Raw genomic sequence first — 18770 nt, forward strand, 5'->3', positions numbered from 1 at the left:
AATAGTTTGAAACAAAAATTGAAACAAAAATGTTTAAATTTTATACTTCCTCTAATAAGCCAATGCATGTTATTTTATTTTAATATCTCTAGTTAGGATGTACGCATCAGAAATCATTTTACTTAAAAATCTTTGGCCCTTTAAAACTTGTTATTGAAGATATTTTTATCTCCTTTTATGATACAAGGCCTTAATAAAGGAACTTGAAAAATTAATAGAAGAAAAATTTAGTTGTCTAAAATATACGTAAAATTAATTTATATAAATAAATTAGTAGGAAGTTAATATACAGGAAAAAACAAAGGTTAAGGCAATTTGGTAGATGGTTATAGTAATTTCAAATAAAAAACTAAAAAGATTCAATAATGCATGCTGAAATCCCCAGCTTCTTACGAGCTGGTATTTTTAATAACTGACTAAGGTGTCCTTGAGGTTCCTAGGAATGCTGGTCCAGTAATGATCCCATTTTCCAAAGCCTGGAATAATTCCATTATAATACAAGGAGTTTTTCACAGTCTTATCCTGAAAAAAAAAAACAAAAATTCACAGAACTTCTAAGGATAGAATTTTTACCTTAGCAAAATATATAGAAAATATAATTTTTATATAATTTTTTATTTAAGAAACTATTTCAATGTTTATATCTATAAATTATTTCTGTATGAGGCTAATTTTTAAGTTTTAAAAACAAATATATGGAGAAATATGAATATAATTTTATGTTAATAAAGCATGCTTTTTTTCTGAGATCCTTAAACTCTACATGTGGTATTTGGTTTATCTTCCTGTTATTGATACTGAACAGATAACAAGAAATTATTTGCCTTATTTTTATATTTTGCCAAGATAATAAATTCTTTCAATTACTGGACTAGCTTGCATAATCAATTTAATATTTGATGCCTTCTCTTTGGGACTGCCATATGGGTACATCTCTATGGTGCCCCTGCATAGAAGAGGCTTAGACTTCTCTGCAACACTGATGCCAAGGGTAGCTGTGTAACTTGCTTTGGTCGATGCAATGAGAGGAGACACGTGGTGTGCCATTTATATGAAGCAGCCATCAAGCCTTTCCTGCACTGTCTGTCTTTTCTCCCCATTAATGTAATACTCTGCATCCAAGCACGATGCAGTCAACCATCGTGCAAGTGACAAGTGAATGAGAAGTGAATCTTTGTTGTTGAAAGTAACTGAGGTTTTGGCAATCATTTGTACTATTGCAAAATTTAGCTTAATCTGAAGAATTACATTAATATTTTTGAAACATATCTTGTTCTATACTTGATTTTGTTCATATTTACTTTATTTGTAAAAACAGATAATAAAATAAAAGCCATAGGGAGTAAAACACATTTATAAATAAGCAGAAGAAATGAATTTGTATTGATTGCCTACTGTCTCAACCTCATAACCACCCTGAAACATGGGGAGTGTCTGACTGATTTTTAGATGAGGACGCTAAGGCAGTTTTTAATTTAAAAAAAACTCTAGCTGACTCCTGGGATAATAATAATTACAATGTCAAATGTATGTATATATAATTAATACATATGTAATATGTAATATATATAAAATTAGATTTTAATTTTTGGAACAGAAATATTTTGCAACGAATGCCCCATCAACAACTATGAAATCAATTATATTCATGTTAATATGAATTTAATTGATGGATAATATAGTTAAGCTGAAACTGTATCCAGCCTCATAAAGAATATGGTACCTATTATTAGAGCACAGTTTTGTGTTTATTACTGCTTCTAGTTCAGTAAGCTTACACTGTTGTATGTAGTATGTTAATTTACTTATTATACCACATTTCTCCTTTTGAAGGATTGATACACTATTTTTTGGACTTAACATCCTACCATTGGAGTGTTTTTCCATCCAATTGGTCCAAAGGAGAAAGTTACATATGAAATTTCTTAACTTTTTCCCCATAAAACTTAAGTAATTAAAACAGTACTATTTAAAAACAGAGACAATGACTCTCTGAAGTAAGTGGATACTTAAAAGTGGTAATCCAAATAGTTTAGGATACATTTACATTACTTTTCTGTAAACATTGAAAGTGACAAGCAGTCTTAATATATAGATTTACAATAAAGAGATATATGATATCATACAGATACAGTGGTTTCTTGAAATCTGAACATACGGAACCTATGAAAACAGTGTTAAGTAGCCTGTTGAGTCATACAGCTCAACAGTGTTGTGAAGCCCAGATTTGAATCCGATTGAGTCTTCTTTTCATGTTCCCATAAAATTAAAAGCTCTGACTATAGCATGATCCTGTTTAAGTAAATAGCTCAAAAAGCCCACAAAACTTATAATCTAATAATAATAACTGAAAACAGGAAGAACTGTGTTGACCAAAAGAATAGCAGAATGTCAGAGAAATATATCAATATGGAGAATATAAATCACAGATTCAGAAGCAGACACCAATAGAAGTAACAGGTTTTTTTGAGAATTAATGTCAAACTCATTTATATTTCCATATCTTTTATTTATATTCCTATACTTGTAAAAATGATTGGCAATAACATACAGTAAAAGAAACAATAAAAATAAGAAAGACCAGTAAAGCCAGATAAAAGGACAGAAGAAAAATAACAATAAAATAAGAACACTAGTTTGACAGAAGTTACTGTACTTTAGCACAAAACATAATTCTGACTTCATAGTCAAATTAAAATGATATTCTGTGAATTTTATACCTCCCATTTCTTAATAAAATTAATCTATTTATTAAAGTTAGACACCATTGATAAGATATAGATAGCATAATAATAGTGTTTCAGGGAAAGTAAAATTATTCAGTGGTTCCAGAATTTACCCTACTATTGAATACAAAAAAGTAACATTACTTTTATTTTTCTCAATTAAATTTAATCTACTCCAAAAATTCACTCTCTGGACTTGTAGGAAATTGAATTTAGTCACTCTTAGATATCACTAACATTCTATTCACAATAGTGTCAATGTTATGAGCCTGATGTAATTTAAGCCTTTGAGAAGGCTTGCCTGGTTTCTCTGCATGGTCAATGAAATGCTTTGCTTTGAGACCACTCATCTCTTAACTGCGGGTGGCCATCCTCATAAGATGTCATTGTCTGCAGTCCACCCTCTCCAGGTGCACCACGAAGTAATTTTCTCAGAAGTGTGCTGCCTCAGTGGGTACTATGAGGGAGCTGGCACAGGGCCTCTCTCTTGTAGAACATATGAGATCTCAATTCCTCTTGAAATTTTGTGAGAAGCTCTTGAGATAACCTTCTTTTTCTTCATCTTCCACCAACTACATACACGCTTTCCTATATCCTCTCCTTCCCTGAATTGATTGTAAATATTCTCCCACTAAAGTCCCATTATAAAGACAATGCTTTTGGGAGTCGGAAAATTGGATGTGGTATTCAGTTTATTCTTTTTATGCTTACTAATTTATTTTGTCATATACACTTTTTTTAAAAAAAGGTTAAGTCTTAAGGATAGTCAGAGTTAAGTTTTACTGATTTGTTGCTGGTGTTATGTCAGACTTGTAATTATAGCATTTTACTATTTATTCTGTTTACACCAGTAAGTTTTAATTATCGAAGACAGAGAAAATGGAAAAATTAAAAGAAAATTATTCTTCTCCCAAAAATAAGGTGCTAGAAAATGGTCCGAAACATATTAACTTGTCTTATACCACCATCCATTCTCTTTTTTTCTCTCAATGTGGTAAAATATACATAACATAAAACTGACCATTTTCATTCTTTTTAAGTGTGTAGTTCAGTGGTATCAACATTGTGGGGTAACCGTCATCACAGTCTACCTCTAAACTTGTCATAGTTCCAATCTGAAACTCTCTATCCACTAAATAATAATTCCTCATTCTGCTCTCCCCTCAATCACAGATAACCACCATTTTTCCTCCTGTCTCTGTGAATCTGAGAAAGATTTGACTCTTCCAAATACTTCATATAAGTGGAATCGTACATATTTGTCCTTTTGTTTCTGACTTATCTCACTTAGCATAATGTCTTGATGGTTGATCCACGTTAGAGCGTGTATCAGGACCTCAATCACTCAGTTGTATTCAGCTTATTTATTTAGCTAGACAATATAACTATGTTTGTTTGGAAACAAAGTTAAGAAAGGAATTAGAATTAATGAGCTTAGTGAACAGCAAATTAAAGCATATCTTTTGAGAGAGACAGAGAGGGAGAGAAAGAGAAATGGCCTGGGGAGCAGACAGGGAAACTGCAGAAGCTGATATTATAGTACTTGTATTTTTTTCCATTGCACTGGAAAATTAATTTGAACACTTTTCAGCACTTCTTCATTCGTGGTTTACATTGGACACAGAGCTTTTTAGATTTATTGCTTGGTTTGAAAATGGACAAAAACTTTATAACAGCCTCCCTATCCATCCTCTCTTTTCCAAATCTTGTGAAAACCAGCAGGTTTTTCTATTAAAAACCTAGTCATGTGAATCCTGTAAGAAGATGTCATTGTTATAAAACAATATAGTGAGTGGTGAGGACAAAGACTGCCAAGTTAAACACAAAGGGTGAAAAATCTGTCCACATGTTCCCACACCCTTAGACACTTATTCCAGTGTGAATTGCCTGTGAGTTTCTTATGACAAAACTTGGCCCACCAGGCAGTTCATCCTCAGAAGGGCTCAGCTCTCTCCAGAAACTGCATTCATATTTCCCAGATGATTATGGCTTTTATCAAAAGCAGAAGTTGAAGAACAGGAAAGCTCAGCATCAGAAAAGTAGTCCAGCCCTGAGGACGAGTTTCACCTGCAGGCCAGTAATGGTAAGGGCTAGAGAGCAAGGCAGTTGCTGGGTTTGGGTGCTCAAAGATGGGAAAAGGCAGTGCTTATCAGATCACAAATGATTTTCTTATTCTGGAAATAAACAGCGTATTTGCAATCTTAGTTTATGTTTTTTGTCTTTAAAATATATAAGGCAAATGTATCAATAAATGCATAGTACTCAGGACAAAAATAAAGTACTCTAAATGTGTGCATAATATTGGTATAGCTATAGATGTGTCTCTACCTATAGGCCCATAATATATATATATTTTAATAGGTATTTGTGAATCCTTCTTATAACTTTCTTGCATATACAGATAAACTTATTGGAAATTTAAAGATTACCCAGCAGATGTAGCCCCCTGCTGCAATGACCAGTCCATGCAGCCCTAACTCTGGAAAGCAGCACTTGTCAACTTCATAATTTTTATTGGCTACATAGGTATCTCGTCCCACCATGAGGATGAGATCAGAAAGCCTTTTTCTTGTTGATGAGCCTACCCTGTGATTGCTGTTTTGTAAACCCACCTGCCTGTTTTGATACTTAAGAAATTACATTGAGTCTCAGGGGCCAAACAGCATTGCCACCCTTTGCTTGGGGTGTACGTGGTGACTTCTAAATTGCAATTTGTGCCTATCAAAATATTTCATTTGTGGCCTGGCTTTGCCTTTTCCATGCTGAATCATGCTATATAAAACCATTTGTCATTTTTTTCCTTCATATGTATGTCAGACTTGATTTTCTAAGTTCAAAATATTCAACCAGACAAACAATAAACCCTAGAGCATTGTCTCCTTACAAGGCCTTTAAGCCTTTTCTTCCACTGGGGCTTAATATCCTGGCTTCTCTCCTCAATATTTGTGGTAATAATGCACTCTCTATTTCATATGAAGTGACTTTCTAACTATCACTGATTAAGCTGTTCTTCCTCAGTGCCCTGATTTATATCCCTGAATTTTTCATCCTCCTACCAGTGATAAACCAAAACAAGCCCTTTGCATATAATGAATTGGCCTATGTACAATGCAGACAGATGTGTTATATCATTAAACACTGTGTTAAATAACTCTTGAATTACAGTTGAACTGAGGAAATACTTACATCCTTATATTAGGAATCATGAAAGTTGTTTGGGGTTTTACATTGAAGGAAGAATCACAGAACTATATATATTCAAGATAAGACAGTACTATTCATAATGCACAACATCAACATTAAGGTTTCTTTCACAAACAGAAAAATAAGGGAATTACAAATTCTCCCCGTAGAATGCAGTTCCTTGATTATATAATGTTACCACTCTACAACTTCCACATCATATATTAAAATCTAAAAAATTCTAAGCTCTGAAAGAAAAAGCTGTACAATAGAAACGTCCACATTTAAGATGGGTTGTGGTATAAAACAAGAAGCAATAAAGCTACAAAAATAAAACACCTCATATATAGTTTGCTTTTAGTGGGCATATCTTAAATGTAGTATTGAATTGAAACACATTTTAATCTGATAGAAAAGTGGTGAATGTGAGAATTTAGAATTATCTGTGTCTGTGTAGAGCTTATATGCCCAAATATCTCTACAAATAATTTAGTGGGTCTGATATATATGTCTATTCACATACATGAAAGAAAAGAGGGGAAAAAGGATTATCAGAAGTGTTAAGCAAATAGAATAAAAAAAATAAGTTATTTTAAAATAGCCATTGACTATAGGTTTATTCTTAAGATAGTGAAGGAAACTCAGATAATTCAAAGGAAAAACTGTCAGATGAACCCATTATTTTGCCTCATATTCCTAGTTCTTTTCCTTTACAGCACCCTTTAGAGCACATCTCACAATGCTATATATACACTTATTTGGGGATACATAATTTTTGTAATTTTTATGTTCCCCATTAGATAGACCCTGAAAATCTATATAAACAGGAAGTGTTTCATTTTTATTTACTGCTGATTACTTAGCCAGACACAGAGTAGTGCTCAAAAAATACCAGTAAATTGTATGAAAGTTTTTCTTCTTTTTTACATTTCAGGAAATAATAACTCATCTGTTTTTAAATAAATGTTGTTGTGTATATTTAAGGTTTAACAACATGATGTTATAAAATACATATAGACAATAAAGTGGTTACTATATGGAAGCAAATTAAAATATCTATCATATCACATAGTTACTTTTACTTTTGTGACAAGAGCAGCTAAAGTCCACTATTTAACAAAAATCTCAAGTATCTCCCAATTTTTTTGCCTATAGTCCTCCTGTTATACATTAGCTTTATAGACTTGTTCATTCTACGTATCTGCTACTTTGTGTCCTTGGCCAAATCTCTGTTTGCTATACCCCTAGCCCCACCCATGGACTCTTCTATTTTCTATGTGTTTTGAATTATCCAAGGATTTATTCATTTTCATCATTTAACTCATGTTTACTGAAGGCCTGCCTATGTATCATTTCTGTTTTTTATACTGTACCTGCCTCTATAAACAAGATACCTTCTCTTCAAGGAGCCTAAATTCCTAACATTCAGAGGAAGAGACAAACTGAAGGACAAGTTTGGCCCTGAGACAACGTTCACAAAAAGATGAGAGGAATGAAAAAAAAAGCATCAATTCTCAATTTAAAAGCTATAGATATAGCTTAAGTAATTAATGATGAATATTTCTTTTCATAATATTCTCAATGGGAATAAGCAAATGTAAATTTTATGATAAAAAGATCAACCAATAGTTGGTACAATAAGCAAAACAAAATTTTCACTGTACAGTAATATATTTCATTTCAGTCATGAAGACTAGCCTGAGGCATCAGGTCAATTAATGTAATAACTTGGTACATAGAGACTTAGCCATAACAAGTAAAATTTAATTTAGTGGTCTCATGCTAATCATCAAGGGTTCAGAAGACAGCAACAACATAATTAAAGAAAAGGAAAATAGAATTTATGAGGTTAACTGAAGGAACTACTGCAATATAGCCCAGAAAAGGAAGGCTAAGAGATGTTTAATTTCATTTTTTTCTAACACTTGAAAGAATATAGAAGAGGTATGATATTAGGGCCAAATAACTGGTATGAATGTTAATACAAGTGTGCTAATAAAAAATGTGCAACTAGGGAATTTGGGTATTTTATATTTATTGACATTTTTTCCATAATATTATGTGATTTTTGCTCTGGAGTTATGGACAAGAAATAATTAACCATAGGCTATAACATAAATGAATAGAAAGTGCTTTGTTTTCTCTGTGATTAGTATTTATTTATTTATTTATTTTACAGAGATGGAGTCTACTCTGTCACCTAGGCTGGAGTGCAGTGGCATGCTCACAGCTCATTACAGTCTTGAATCCTGGTCATGTGATCCTCCTATCTCAGCCTCCCAAGGAGTTAGGACTCTGGGGTGCTCCACCACCTGGTTGTGAGGGTATTTTTGTGGGGTTACTTGAGTTGTGCTTTTGTAGCACAGATTGGAGATGTGCAATAAATCGTGACCATGCTGTCTCTTCTTGAAAAGAAGTATCCATAAATACTTTAAATAGGTTAAAATAAGCCTAATAAACTGCAACAGACACCATTAATCATTTAGTATGCCCACTAAAAATTAGACTACCAATTTTTCTCACTGGACTCCTTTTCCTAAATTCACAAAACCATTTAATGCATGAAAAATTCATAGCTAAATACCAGAGCTGAGTCCATGATTTGTACTTTTATTTCTGCAACCTATTGAATATTTACATTAAAAATTTCTGAATACAGTTTGTAAGCTAACGCGGAGTGATTACTTCAGATATTTTGAAAAGTAATTTCATGCTCATTTTTTTCTAGTGGTTTTATATGCTTTAGTTTCTTAACACTAAAACGATTTATTCTCTGACTCACAATTCTACTCTGATTCATACTACTTTAATATTTCATTCAAAGATGATTAGATTAACAAAAAAACAAAAAAACTTATTCTGAATACAAATGAGTAAAATAGATAGATGTTACTGTTATCATCCTATCAATTTTAGTTCAACCTGCTAAAATGACTCAACTATTTTAAGATTATGAAACCAAAACGTGATAAAAGCATTAAACAATTTATTTCTCAAAGTAATTTTTTTCCAGTTCTATAGTCAACGATGAGTCGTTATTAGGTTTCCCTGTGTGTTCATGGTTATTTGATATTCTATGGTCTCTGTTCACAAGTACCTTAAAGTATATTTTAAAAGATAATGGGAGGCATCTATATAAAACATTAGGCAATATTAGTTCAATACATAACCAAGTGCCTAATTGTATATTATAGACTATATTTGTTCACTAAGAGAGGACTATTAGTGCTAGTGAGGGGCAATCAGGGAATGTTTTATAAAATATGGAGGATATTGTAGCTTGAAAGAAGACTGGAATTGGTTGAAGAAAGACTGAAATTGGTTCAGAGAAGTCAAGGAAAATACAAATAACAGACTCAGAATTTGTGCTGAAAGAGTAAGAAAACTAAACTCAAGGCTGGGTGTGGGTGGCTCACGCCTGTAATCCCAGAACTTTGGGAGGGCCAAGGCAGGTGGATTACAAGGTCAGGAGTTCAAGACTAGCCTGGCCAACATGGTGAAACTTGTCTCTACTAAAAGTACCAAAATTAGCTGGGTGTGGTGGCGCGTGCCTGTAATCCCACCTACTCTACTTGGGAGGCTGAGGCAGGAGAATCGCTTGAAGCTGGGAGGCGGAGGATGCAGTGAGCTGAGATCGCGCCACTGCACTCCAGCCTGGTGACAGAGCGAGACTCCGTCTCAAAACAAGAGAAAACTAAACTCAATAGGATGGTCATAAAGGCAAAACTTTGGGAAAATTAAGTGCAAAAACCTGAATGGTTCATTGAAGAGTTCAAACTTGCTCAGAAGAGCCAAAGAGTTGATTACAGACACGAATGCAGGGACATCGGGTAGCAAGACTGCATGGTATATATTCTCTAAATGAAAAAATAAACAAGAAGCATAGGCATCAAATACTGTTCACTGGAAAAGTTAATTTAGGAGAACCAGCAAGAAAATATAGAAAGATTATACTGGCAAATCCAAGATATGTTTGTGTTGCTGTTAGCAATACAGAAGATATTGTTGCTAGTAATACTAATCTCATTAATGATATTTTTTTCTCCAAATTTCTACCTTTTACTTAATCTTCCACAGTAGGTCTAAGTGGTTGCCCCACCTCTCCTAACTCCACCCCCACCACAGGTGCACAATCTCACAGGAAGCCCTGGTGGGTTGGAGTGGGCTCGCAGTACTGTTAGGGCTGACACCTTGCATCTCTTCCCAGCTGCATGTAAGTGGCTATAACGGGATTATTTACAACATGAAAACTGGAAAATGCTACAAATCAAGAGTTTTGGCAGAGTAAAGGGAAACAGTTTTGAAAACATTGATTAACACACCACTGTGCACAACTATGTATTTTACCATATTCTTTTCAATTTTTTCTTAGTTACAATTTTGGTTCTCAGCTTCTTAGTTTTTACGAACCAATAAGAAAAATGGTTATAGAATATTTATACTGCTTAAGGCTAGTAGACTAGAAAACATGAACATGAAAGCTCATAATCTATTCTTGTTAGTGGAATGTAATGTCCACAGACTATGAAATCTGATGGAGTTACTCTCATAAAAATGTTTTCTAAATGCCTAGTTTTTCCAATATTCCCTGATGGATACACTATGTGAAGAAAAAAAATCAAGATTGACTTCCATGATAAATCTCTGGTGCTAGAACGGATATCCTGCAAGAAGCAATCATCAAATACCAGGTAACAATACATCTTTAACAAGAATTCCTGTTTCAGGTAAATTTACACAGTGGGCAAATCATCCAGATTTTAGGACTTGGGATAAGAGCAACAATCTTCAGACAAATCTCTGCAAATCACTCTTCATAAATTGCTTTCACAATAACTTTAATAAATCTGAGATGCTGATATATCCAGCTAGGAGATCACTGAATCCTTCTGTAAACATATGATGACACTGTGACTGACAGCAGGGTATCATTAAAGAAACAACTGCTTGAATAAAGGAAGAAACTTGAGCTCCCAGATTTGCCAGGAAACTTACTTCCATATAGATTGGGGGTGACAGCAACAAAGTTATTGCCCATTTTTTTCTGTGCCACTTCAGAAGTAATAGCATCTACAGATGATAGGCATATCATTCATTCATTTACTCAACATACAAATTAAGTTCTTATTATGTGGCAGGGAATGCACCTGTCACTATCTGTCGCCTATTGAAATTATAGTCTATTAGTGAAAAAGACAATTAGCAGTTACAAATCAGTTCAAGGTAAAGGTGTTTCAGACAAGAGAGAGAATGTCCTTTTAGGGAATTGAAAGAAATTCAGTAGGGCAGGAGATGTTGTTAGGGGCACAATTAATTACCAAACTGCATGTAATTCAAAAAAGGAAATTGGTATGTTTTCTTAAGAAAAATAGGAAAGTATAAAATGTTTTCTTTATTTAATATGACATATAGGAGTAAAGAAATGACATTTTATTTTAGAAGGAACTAGAATGTAAAAGGAACAATATGTGTATATTTCAACAATAGGCTTAGGCTTCATATTTTAGTAAATTAATATATTTGGAAAAATGCAGATCCCTGATGGGAACTAAATAAGTCCTCTAGACTGACAATAATATGTGTAAACTCATAAGAATTAGCTTACCAGGAACAGAAAATTAGAAATTTGTCAAGGCAAGAGCAAACTGCCCTTCTGCCAAAGATTGCATCATTGCAGATGGTTATGTAAGGTGGTGTTTTAACATGGGAATTCATCCCACTTTTTGCTTCATTGTCTGCCTCTTAACAGAAACAAATATCTGGAAAGTTTTCCTGCCCTACTTTTTCATACTAAGTCGGTGAGTGTCCCTACACTTTTCTGCACGCCCATGACACAAAGAGAGGAAGAAACTTAAAGCCACATTGAAGATGTGCAGCACTTACCTATAGTGTTCCAGGCTCAGAGCCCAAGGTGGAGCTGTTTGAAAAACGATTACCCTTCTATTTATCTGAGGAGTCCACTGGAGGATATTTGTTTAAAAGAATGCCCTACTTAAAATCTCTGCCTGCCATTTTTAATTTCGGTTGATGGTGTGGTATCTCATAGATATTAAGCTACTGTGTTAGCCAAAAAATTAAAGAGAAGCTGTTTCTTTAAAAGACAACATATTATCTTAGCTCTTTATGTTGTATTCCTTTTGTATTTTCTACTACATGAGAGACTGTATTTCTCAGCTGCTTAAAACTCTCCAAGTTATCTTTATTTTTTTTCTCAATATATTCAAAGATGTACTTAACTGAGATCTTTAAAGAGTTCCACCCACCGTGTGTATCTTACAGAAGGTGTTGGATAAGCAATGAAGACATGAGACATAATGACAGTGGTGATGATGATTCTGGTAGTCAAATTTTCAAAGTGCAAAAAATGTGGATTAATCCCATATCAGTATTAAAATCACCATAGTCACTATTTTTTTCCCTTGACATGCACATTACAAAATAGTTCATTATTCTCGCTTGCCAACTGCATTCTATAGCAGAAAGCACTATAAAATTGTGAAGAGCTCATACTTTCAATTGGGTAAACCTGAGTCAGATTACTGGCAGTTTTAGTAACTACTTATGTTACTCAGACAAGTTCCTTAATTTCTCCAGTCCTTAGCAGCCTCTCCCATAAAACAAGAAAAGGAACAACTATAGTTAAAGGCGCTGAATGAGACAACATACATAAACTGCTTAGCATATTGTAGGTACTTAATGCATTTTCTTCCCTCTAAATTTGGAGGAAAAAATGTGGACTTACTACAAATTTATTTTACATGCTCTTTTCAGATATAAAGGACTAAAGAATATGTTTTCAGTAGAAATATATTCTTTAACATTCATTCATTATAAAAGTTTAATTTCCCTTAATATTTATATTTATCACTAATTTAATATATTCTGTTATAAGAATAATTAATTATACTATTTATTTTGTTGGTATATATTATTATACCTTGTAATCTTTCCATTCTTTTTGTTGTTCCTTTTTCAAATATTCATTTTTGACATCCTCCTACAAAGGAATACAAGATTAGATTGAATAAATGAGCCCTTTTTCCAATTATTTAGTATTCTATACCATGGATTCTTCCACTAAATTTATAATTAAAGCAAACCTTGACATGTTTAATTGTGGGCAGCTGGAAAATAACAGCAGAGGCATTGAATAGGCACATAGTAAAAAGAAATAGGATAACTTATTGGAACAACCCAAAAATGTGAAGAATAAAGTGAAACTTTCAGAAAAACAATATAAAAAAATAGCTGTATTGGTACTTATATGACAAATTATCATATATAAAGAATTTAGCTATGTTTATATAAAGCAAGACACACCCATACCCTCCCCACTCCAAGTACATACAAGTTTTCCCAGGTATTCTTGCATCTTAATAACACTACCATTTTATAAAATGGAAACAAGTAAAAAACAGAGAAGTGAGATTTTTTAAGATTTGTTTCCCATTTTAAAATTAAAGATTTGACCAACATGGTCTCTATATTGCTATGTGACACTAAGATCATTATTCCATTTCTTCTGTGTATATCATCCTTTTTGTTTTGCTGTTTTAAAATTCAAATTGCAAACATGAGTGAATATAAATCTACACATAAGTTGAATAAATGTTTATATACTATACATACAAAATTTCAAACCCACAACTTTCTTACCAATAATCTAACACAGAGCTTTAGTTCTCAAATGAAAAAGGGCATTTTTACATTTTAGAAGGATGTGATTATGCTTCTACTACATTTTACATATTTTAGAAGGACTCAATTAAATATATAAATGTAAAAACAGATTTCTTAAGCAGAAAAAGGAGTACACTACTTAACATTCCAACTATTCATATAAAAACCTGCAATAGTACCTTATGGCCTATTGATGATCAAAATAAGTCAAATGATAGTGAATCTGATTTCATACACTGTCACATATAATACAAATATAAAAGGCATACAATGTACAACAGCTTATTTCTCTTCTTGAATATGGTCTGTCACTTAACATGGTAAGTTTTCAGCTCAACATGACAATAACTTGTCACAGTTAATTTTTTAAAAATCAAACAAATTAATAGAGGGTAAGCAACACGGACTATTCATTTCAACAAAATATGAATGAATTCAAACAACACTATGCATAATTTAAATATTAGCTAATTCTACAGATACATAAGTATCTGCCTGTGTTCACAACTTACATATGTTTTTTAGTGTTTGAAAACCAGTTTACAGTAATTCCTGTATGATAAATACTGAATGAAATCACTTTTGTTTTTTCTCAGAGACTCATCATAGGTTGGCATTTTCTTTTAAAATTATGTCTGTAATAATTCTCAATGTGAAGGAAACTTTAGGATTAATTATAGTGGAAATAGCTTTTTTGACATTATTATTCCTCAAACAAGGACAATTTACTGGATAGCTTCACATTGTAGAATAACTAATGACCCCATCTCTTTTTGGCACTCCAAATTAAACATCTTTCAATGAAAACAAAAAACAGATGTTCAACATTAGCAGATGTCCAGGGTGACACACTAAACATATGCAGGGAGTGGAAATCCTAGCTCCACTCACATGTGTGAGAAATGCTGACCAGTGCATGGAGGATTTCCAAGCACCATCGCTTGGTTTTGTAAGAATAGAATTTCATTCATGTATTAGATAATGAGATGCTCCCACATTCCAATGTCTTTCATGTGCCAAATCTATTTTTTTCAACAAAGTGTAATGATCTACTAGAAATTTTAGACCACAGTTTTCTTATTTTTGTATTATGTCTACATAAAAGAACAAAATAAGCAAAGAACTATAATATACAAAAATAATTTTTCTGCACTATCAAAATAAATTCTTAAATTTATCTATTTTCCTTAAATTCCAAGTGGCTTCCACCATTATTCACTTTGAGCCTACTCAAATGCCATCTTCTCAGTGTAGACTTCCCTTGTTCAATTCAGGCAGAATCTCTGAATTGAACTATCTATTTTTCTCCCCACTGGAAGCTTTGTGAAGGCAAGGAGTCATCTGATTTATGATTCTATTTCCAGTGCCTAGAATAGAGGAGGTGGTAGATACTCAACAAATTACTTGTTGATTATTTGGAAGAAGATATAAACAGTCATTATTGCCTCCTCCCTTTTTCTATTACTTTATTTTGGGAGTTTATGGGAGGTCATTCCTCACCAATCAGTGCCACAGTACTTTAAATAATGTCTCTAAGGTTTTTCCATGTTCTTACATGTAACAGTTTGTTATTTTTTACAAATGAGTAGTATTCCAGTATCCTCATGAACTTCACTTTGTTGATTCATTTTTCTGTTGAGGAATATTTCTGTTTTTCAATTGTTCTATTATTAAGACTTAGACTGCTATGAACATTCTTGTAAAAATCTTTTGTGTTTCTTTTTGACACTTCCGTTAAATACTTAGGAATGGAGATGCTGAGCCATAGGGTAGATGTAGGTCTAACTTTAAAGGAAATAGTCAAAGATTTCTCCAAACTTGTGTAATTTTACACTAACATCAGCAATGTAGAGTAGTTCCAATTGCTCATCACCTCACCCTGTCACATGCCAACTTATGACACCAAAGTTATAATTGCCTATGTTTAGTTCTGGAATCTTTATGGGTCTGCACTTTATGTGCAATGTGTTTGATCTGTCTTGAATTACTATTATATTATTCTTTTTTTCTTAAAGTGAAGCTAATGATTATTGTTCATTTTTCCCATGCAAAAATATTTATTTGTATCTTACCTCTACCATATTTAAATTTTAGCCATATTGGAAAATATAAAATAATATCTACCTGTGGTTTTAAATCAAATTTCCCTAATAATTAATGTTGTTGTACACTACTTTATGTGTTTACTGGACATTTTCATATCTTCTTCTGCAAAGTGTCAGTCAGGTGTTTTGCCCATTTTATAATTGGGTATTTTTCTTACTACTGTTGGTGCATAATAGTACTTTACACATTCTGCATACACATCCTTATTCATATTTATGTACTGTGAATATTTTCTAAGACCTTTCTGCTGATTATATTAATCCTGTCTTCTTATGAGTAGATATTGATGAAGCCCACATTATAACTTAAGAAAATTTTATATCAGTGGCTTTTTTTTGCCCTGCCAAAGGCATATTTCCCCACACCAAATTCATAAATATATTCTCCTATGTTTTATTCTAGAATCTTTAAGTTTCTGGGATTTATGCTTGTTTGATAAGTCTTGAATTTTTCTTCCTTTTTATAAAGATAGAGGTTTAAGTCCATTTATTTTCCATAGAAATGTTTTGTTATAAAGATTATCTTTTTCTCTTTGAATTGACTGGAGTTTTGTAAAAAATCTATTAAGAACACAAGTGAGTCTAGTGTCGTACTATATTTGTTCCATTATTTTACTTGTCTCTGTGTATGTCAATATGAAATTTTGTTGATCACTGCAACTTTATTGTAAGTCTTGAAATAAAGGGCGATTCCTCCAGTTTTGTTCTTTTTCATTATTTATTTGATTATTATGCATCATTTGTCTTTTCCCTTGAATTTTAGAACAGCTTGATGGTTTCTTCAAAATAAACATAGAGAGCGATTCCTTTGTGTTCATAAATAAACTTGGAAGAATGAACATCTTAAACATATTAAGTCTGTTAATCCATGAACATGGTATTAATTTTCATTTACTTCAGTGCCTTTAAGTTCATGTAATAATGTTTTCTAGTTGTCAGTGTAGCAATTATATACCTTTTCTTTATATTTATTGTGAAGTTTTGCACATATTGTTTTAGATTTAATCCTAAATGTTTTACGTTTTCTGATACTACTCTAAATGTTATCTTTTTTCCCAATTGTTCTTTGTTATTACATCAAAATACAACTGCTTTTTGTATATGGATGTCATAGTATCATTTGAGTAGGGTATTCTACATATACAATTGTGTTGTCTGGAAACAGGCAGTTTTACTTCTTCCTTTCCCAACTTTATGTTTTTAATTTATTTTTTTCTTGTCTTTTTGTGCTGTATTGGCTTCCAGTGCAATGTTGAATAGAAATGGTAACAGTCTTGCCTTCTCTTAGGTGAAATGAGTTTCAACATTAAGTGTAATGTTAGGTTAAAGTTTCTACTAACATTTATTGGATTGAAAAGTTCCTTTCACTTCTAAGTTTCCTGAGAGTTTTTGTCTAAAGATTGCTTATTTTTTCTGCAATCTACTGAGATGTTCATATGTTTTTATCTTGTATTCTGTTAGTGTAGTGAATTATATTGATTGTTTTAAATGTTACAACAACCTTGTACTTCTGATAAAATGACACGTTAATTATATATCATCCTTTTTATACATGGCTAGATTTGACTTGCTAATATCTTGTTAAATGTTTTTATGTATCTTCAAGAGGGACATTTCTAATTTTCTTTTCTTGTAATGCTATTGTTAGGTATGAATAAGGGTAATGCTAACTTCATGAAGTGTGTGATATATCCCCATACACTATATTTTCTGAAAGAGTGTACATTACTGATATTATGTTTTCTTTGAATATGTGATGAAATTCATTATTGAAGACATCTGGGCCTATAGTTTACATTGTGGGAAAGTTTTTTATTATTATTATTACAAGTTTAATTTCTATAATAGATGTAATATCACTTAGGATTTTTTGTCTGGTTTTGGGTATAATTAGCTCTTTTTTTAATATAACATTTTTTCATTATACTTTAAGTTCTGGGATACATATGCAGAATGTGCAGTTTTGTTACATAGGTATACACATGCCATAGTGGTTTGCTGCATCCATCAACCCGTCATCTACATTAGGTATTTCTCCTAATGCTATCCCTCCCCTAGCCTTCCACCCTCAGACAGGCCCTGGTGTGTGATATGCCCCTCCCTGTGTCCATGTGTTCTCATTGTTCAACTCCCACTTATGAGTGAGAATATGCGGTGTTTGGTTTTTGTTCCTGTGTTAGTTTGCTGAGAATGATGGTTTCCACCTTTATCCATGTCCCTGCAAAAGATATTAACTCATCCTTTTTATGGCTGCATAGTATTCCATGGTGTATATATGCCACATTTTTGTCCAGTTTATCATTGATGAGTGTTTGGGTTGGTTCCAAGTCTTTGGTATTGTGAACAGTGCTGCAATAAACATACATGTGCATATGTCTTTATAGTAGAATGATTTATAATCGTTTAGGCATATACCCAGTAATGGGATTGCTGGGTCAAATGGTATTTCTGATTCTAGATCCTTGAAGAATTGCCACACTGTCTTCCACAATGGTTGAACTAATTTACACTCCCACCAACAGTGTAAAGGCGTTCCTATTTCTCCACATCCTCTCCAGCATCTGTTGCTTCTTGACTTTTCAATGATCATCATTCTAACTGGTGTGAGATGGTATCTCATTGTGGTTTTGATTTGCATTTCTCTATTGACCAGCAATGATGAGAATTTTTCATATGTTTTTTGGCTGTGGTGTGCTGTATTCAGGAGACCCATCTCACATGCAAAGACACACATAGGCTCAAAATAAAGGGATGGAGGAATATTTACCAAGCAAATGGAAAGCAAAAAAAAAAAAAAAAAAGAAAGAAAGAAAGAAAAGAAAAGCAAGCAAGCAAGCAAGCAGGGGTTGCAATCCTAGTCTCTGATAAAACAGACTTTAAACAAGCAAAGATCAAAAAACACAAACAAGGACATTGCATAATGGTAAAGGGATCAATGCAACAGAGGAGCTAACTATCCAACCAATACAGGAGAACCCAGATTCATAAAGCAAGTTCTTAGAGACATACAAAGAGACTTAGACTCCCACACAATAATAGTTTATGGTTGATCATATAAAAGTAGAGATAAATAAAT

The 18770-nt window shown here is 32.8% G+C and overlaps 1 protein-coding gene across 2 annotated transcripts in view; it reads right to left on the bottom strand.

The window, feature by feature from the left end:
* Positions 1–272: 272 nt before the first annotated feature.
* The window catches only part of LOC105497295 (cyclic nucleotide binding domain containing 1), a 596100-nt gene continuing 577602 nt past the window's right edge, over positions 273–18770 (bottom strand). The window contains exons 13-14 of one of the 2 annotated variants that reach the window (XM_071068020.1): positions 12847–12906; positions 273–522 (exon numbers count right to left, since the gene is read on the bottom strand). In XM_071068020.1, the coding sequence (XP_070924121.1) occupies positions 406–522; positions 12847–12906 (177 nt within the window). In that variant the 3' untranslated portion in view covers positions 273–405. The remainder of the gene's footprint in view (positions 523–12846; positions 12907–18770) is intronic. The other variant, XM_071068021.1, reaches the window with a different exon arrangement.

Source organism: Macaca nemestrina, chromosome 8, assembly GCF_043159975.1.
Source record: "Macaca nemestrina isolate mMacNem1 chromosome 8, mMacNem.hap1, whole genome shotgun sequence".
Taxonomy (NCBI): domain Eukaryota; kingdom Metazoa; phylum Chordata; class Mammalia; order Primates; family Cercopithecidae; genus Macaca; species Macaca nemestrina.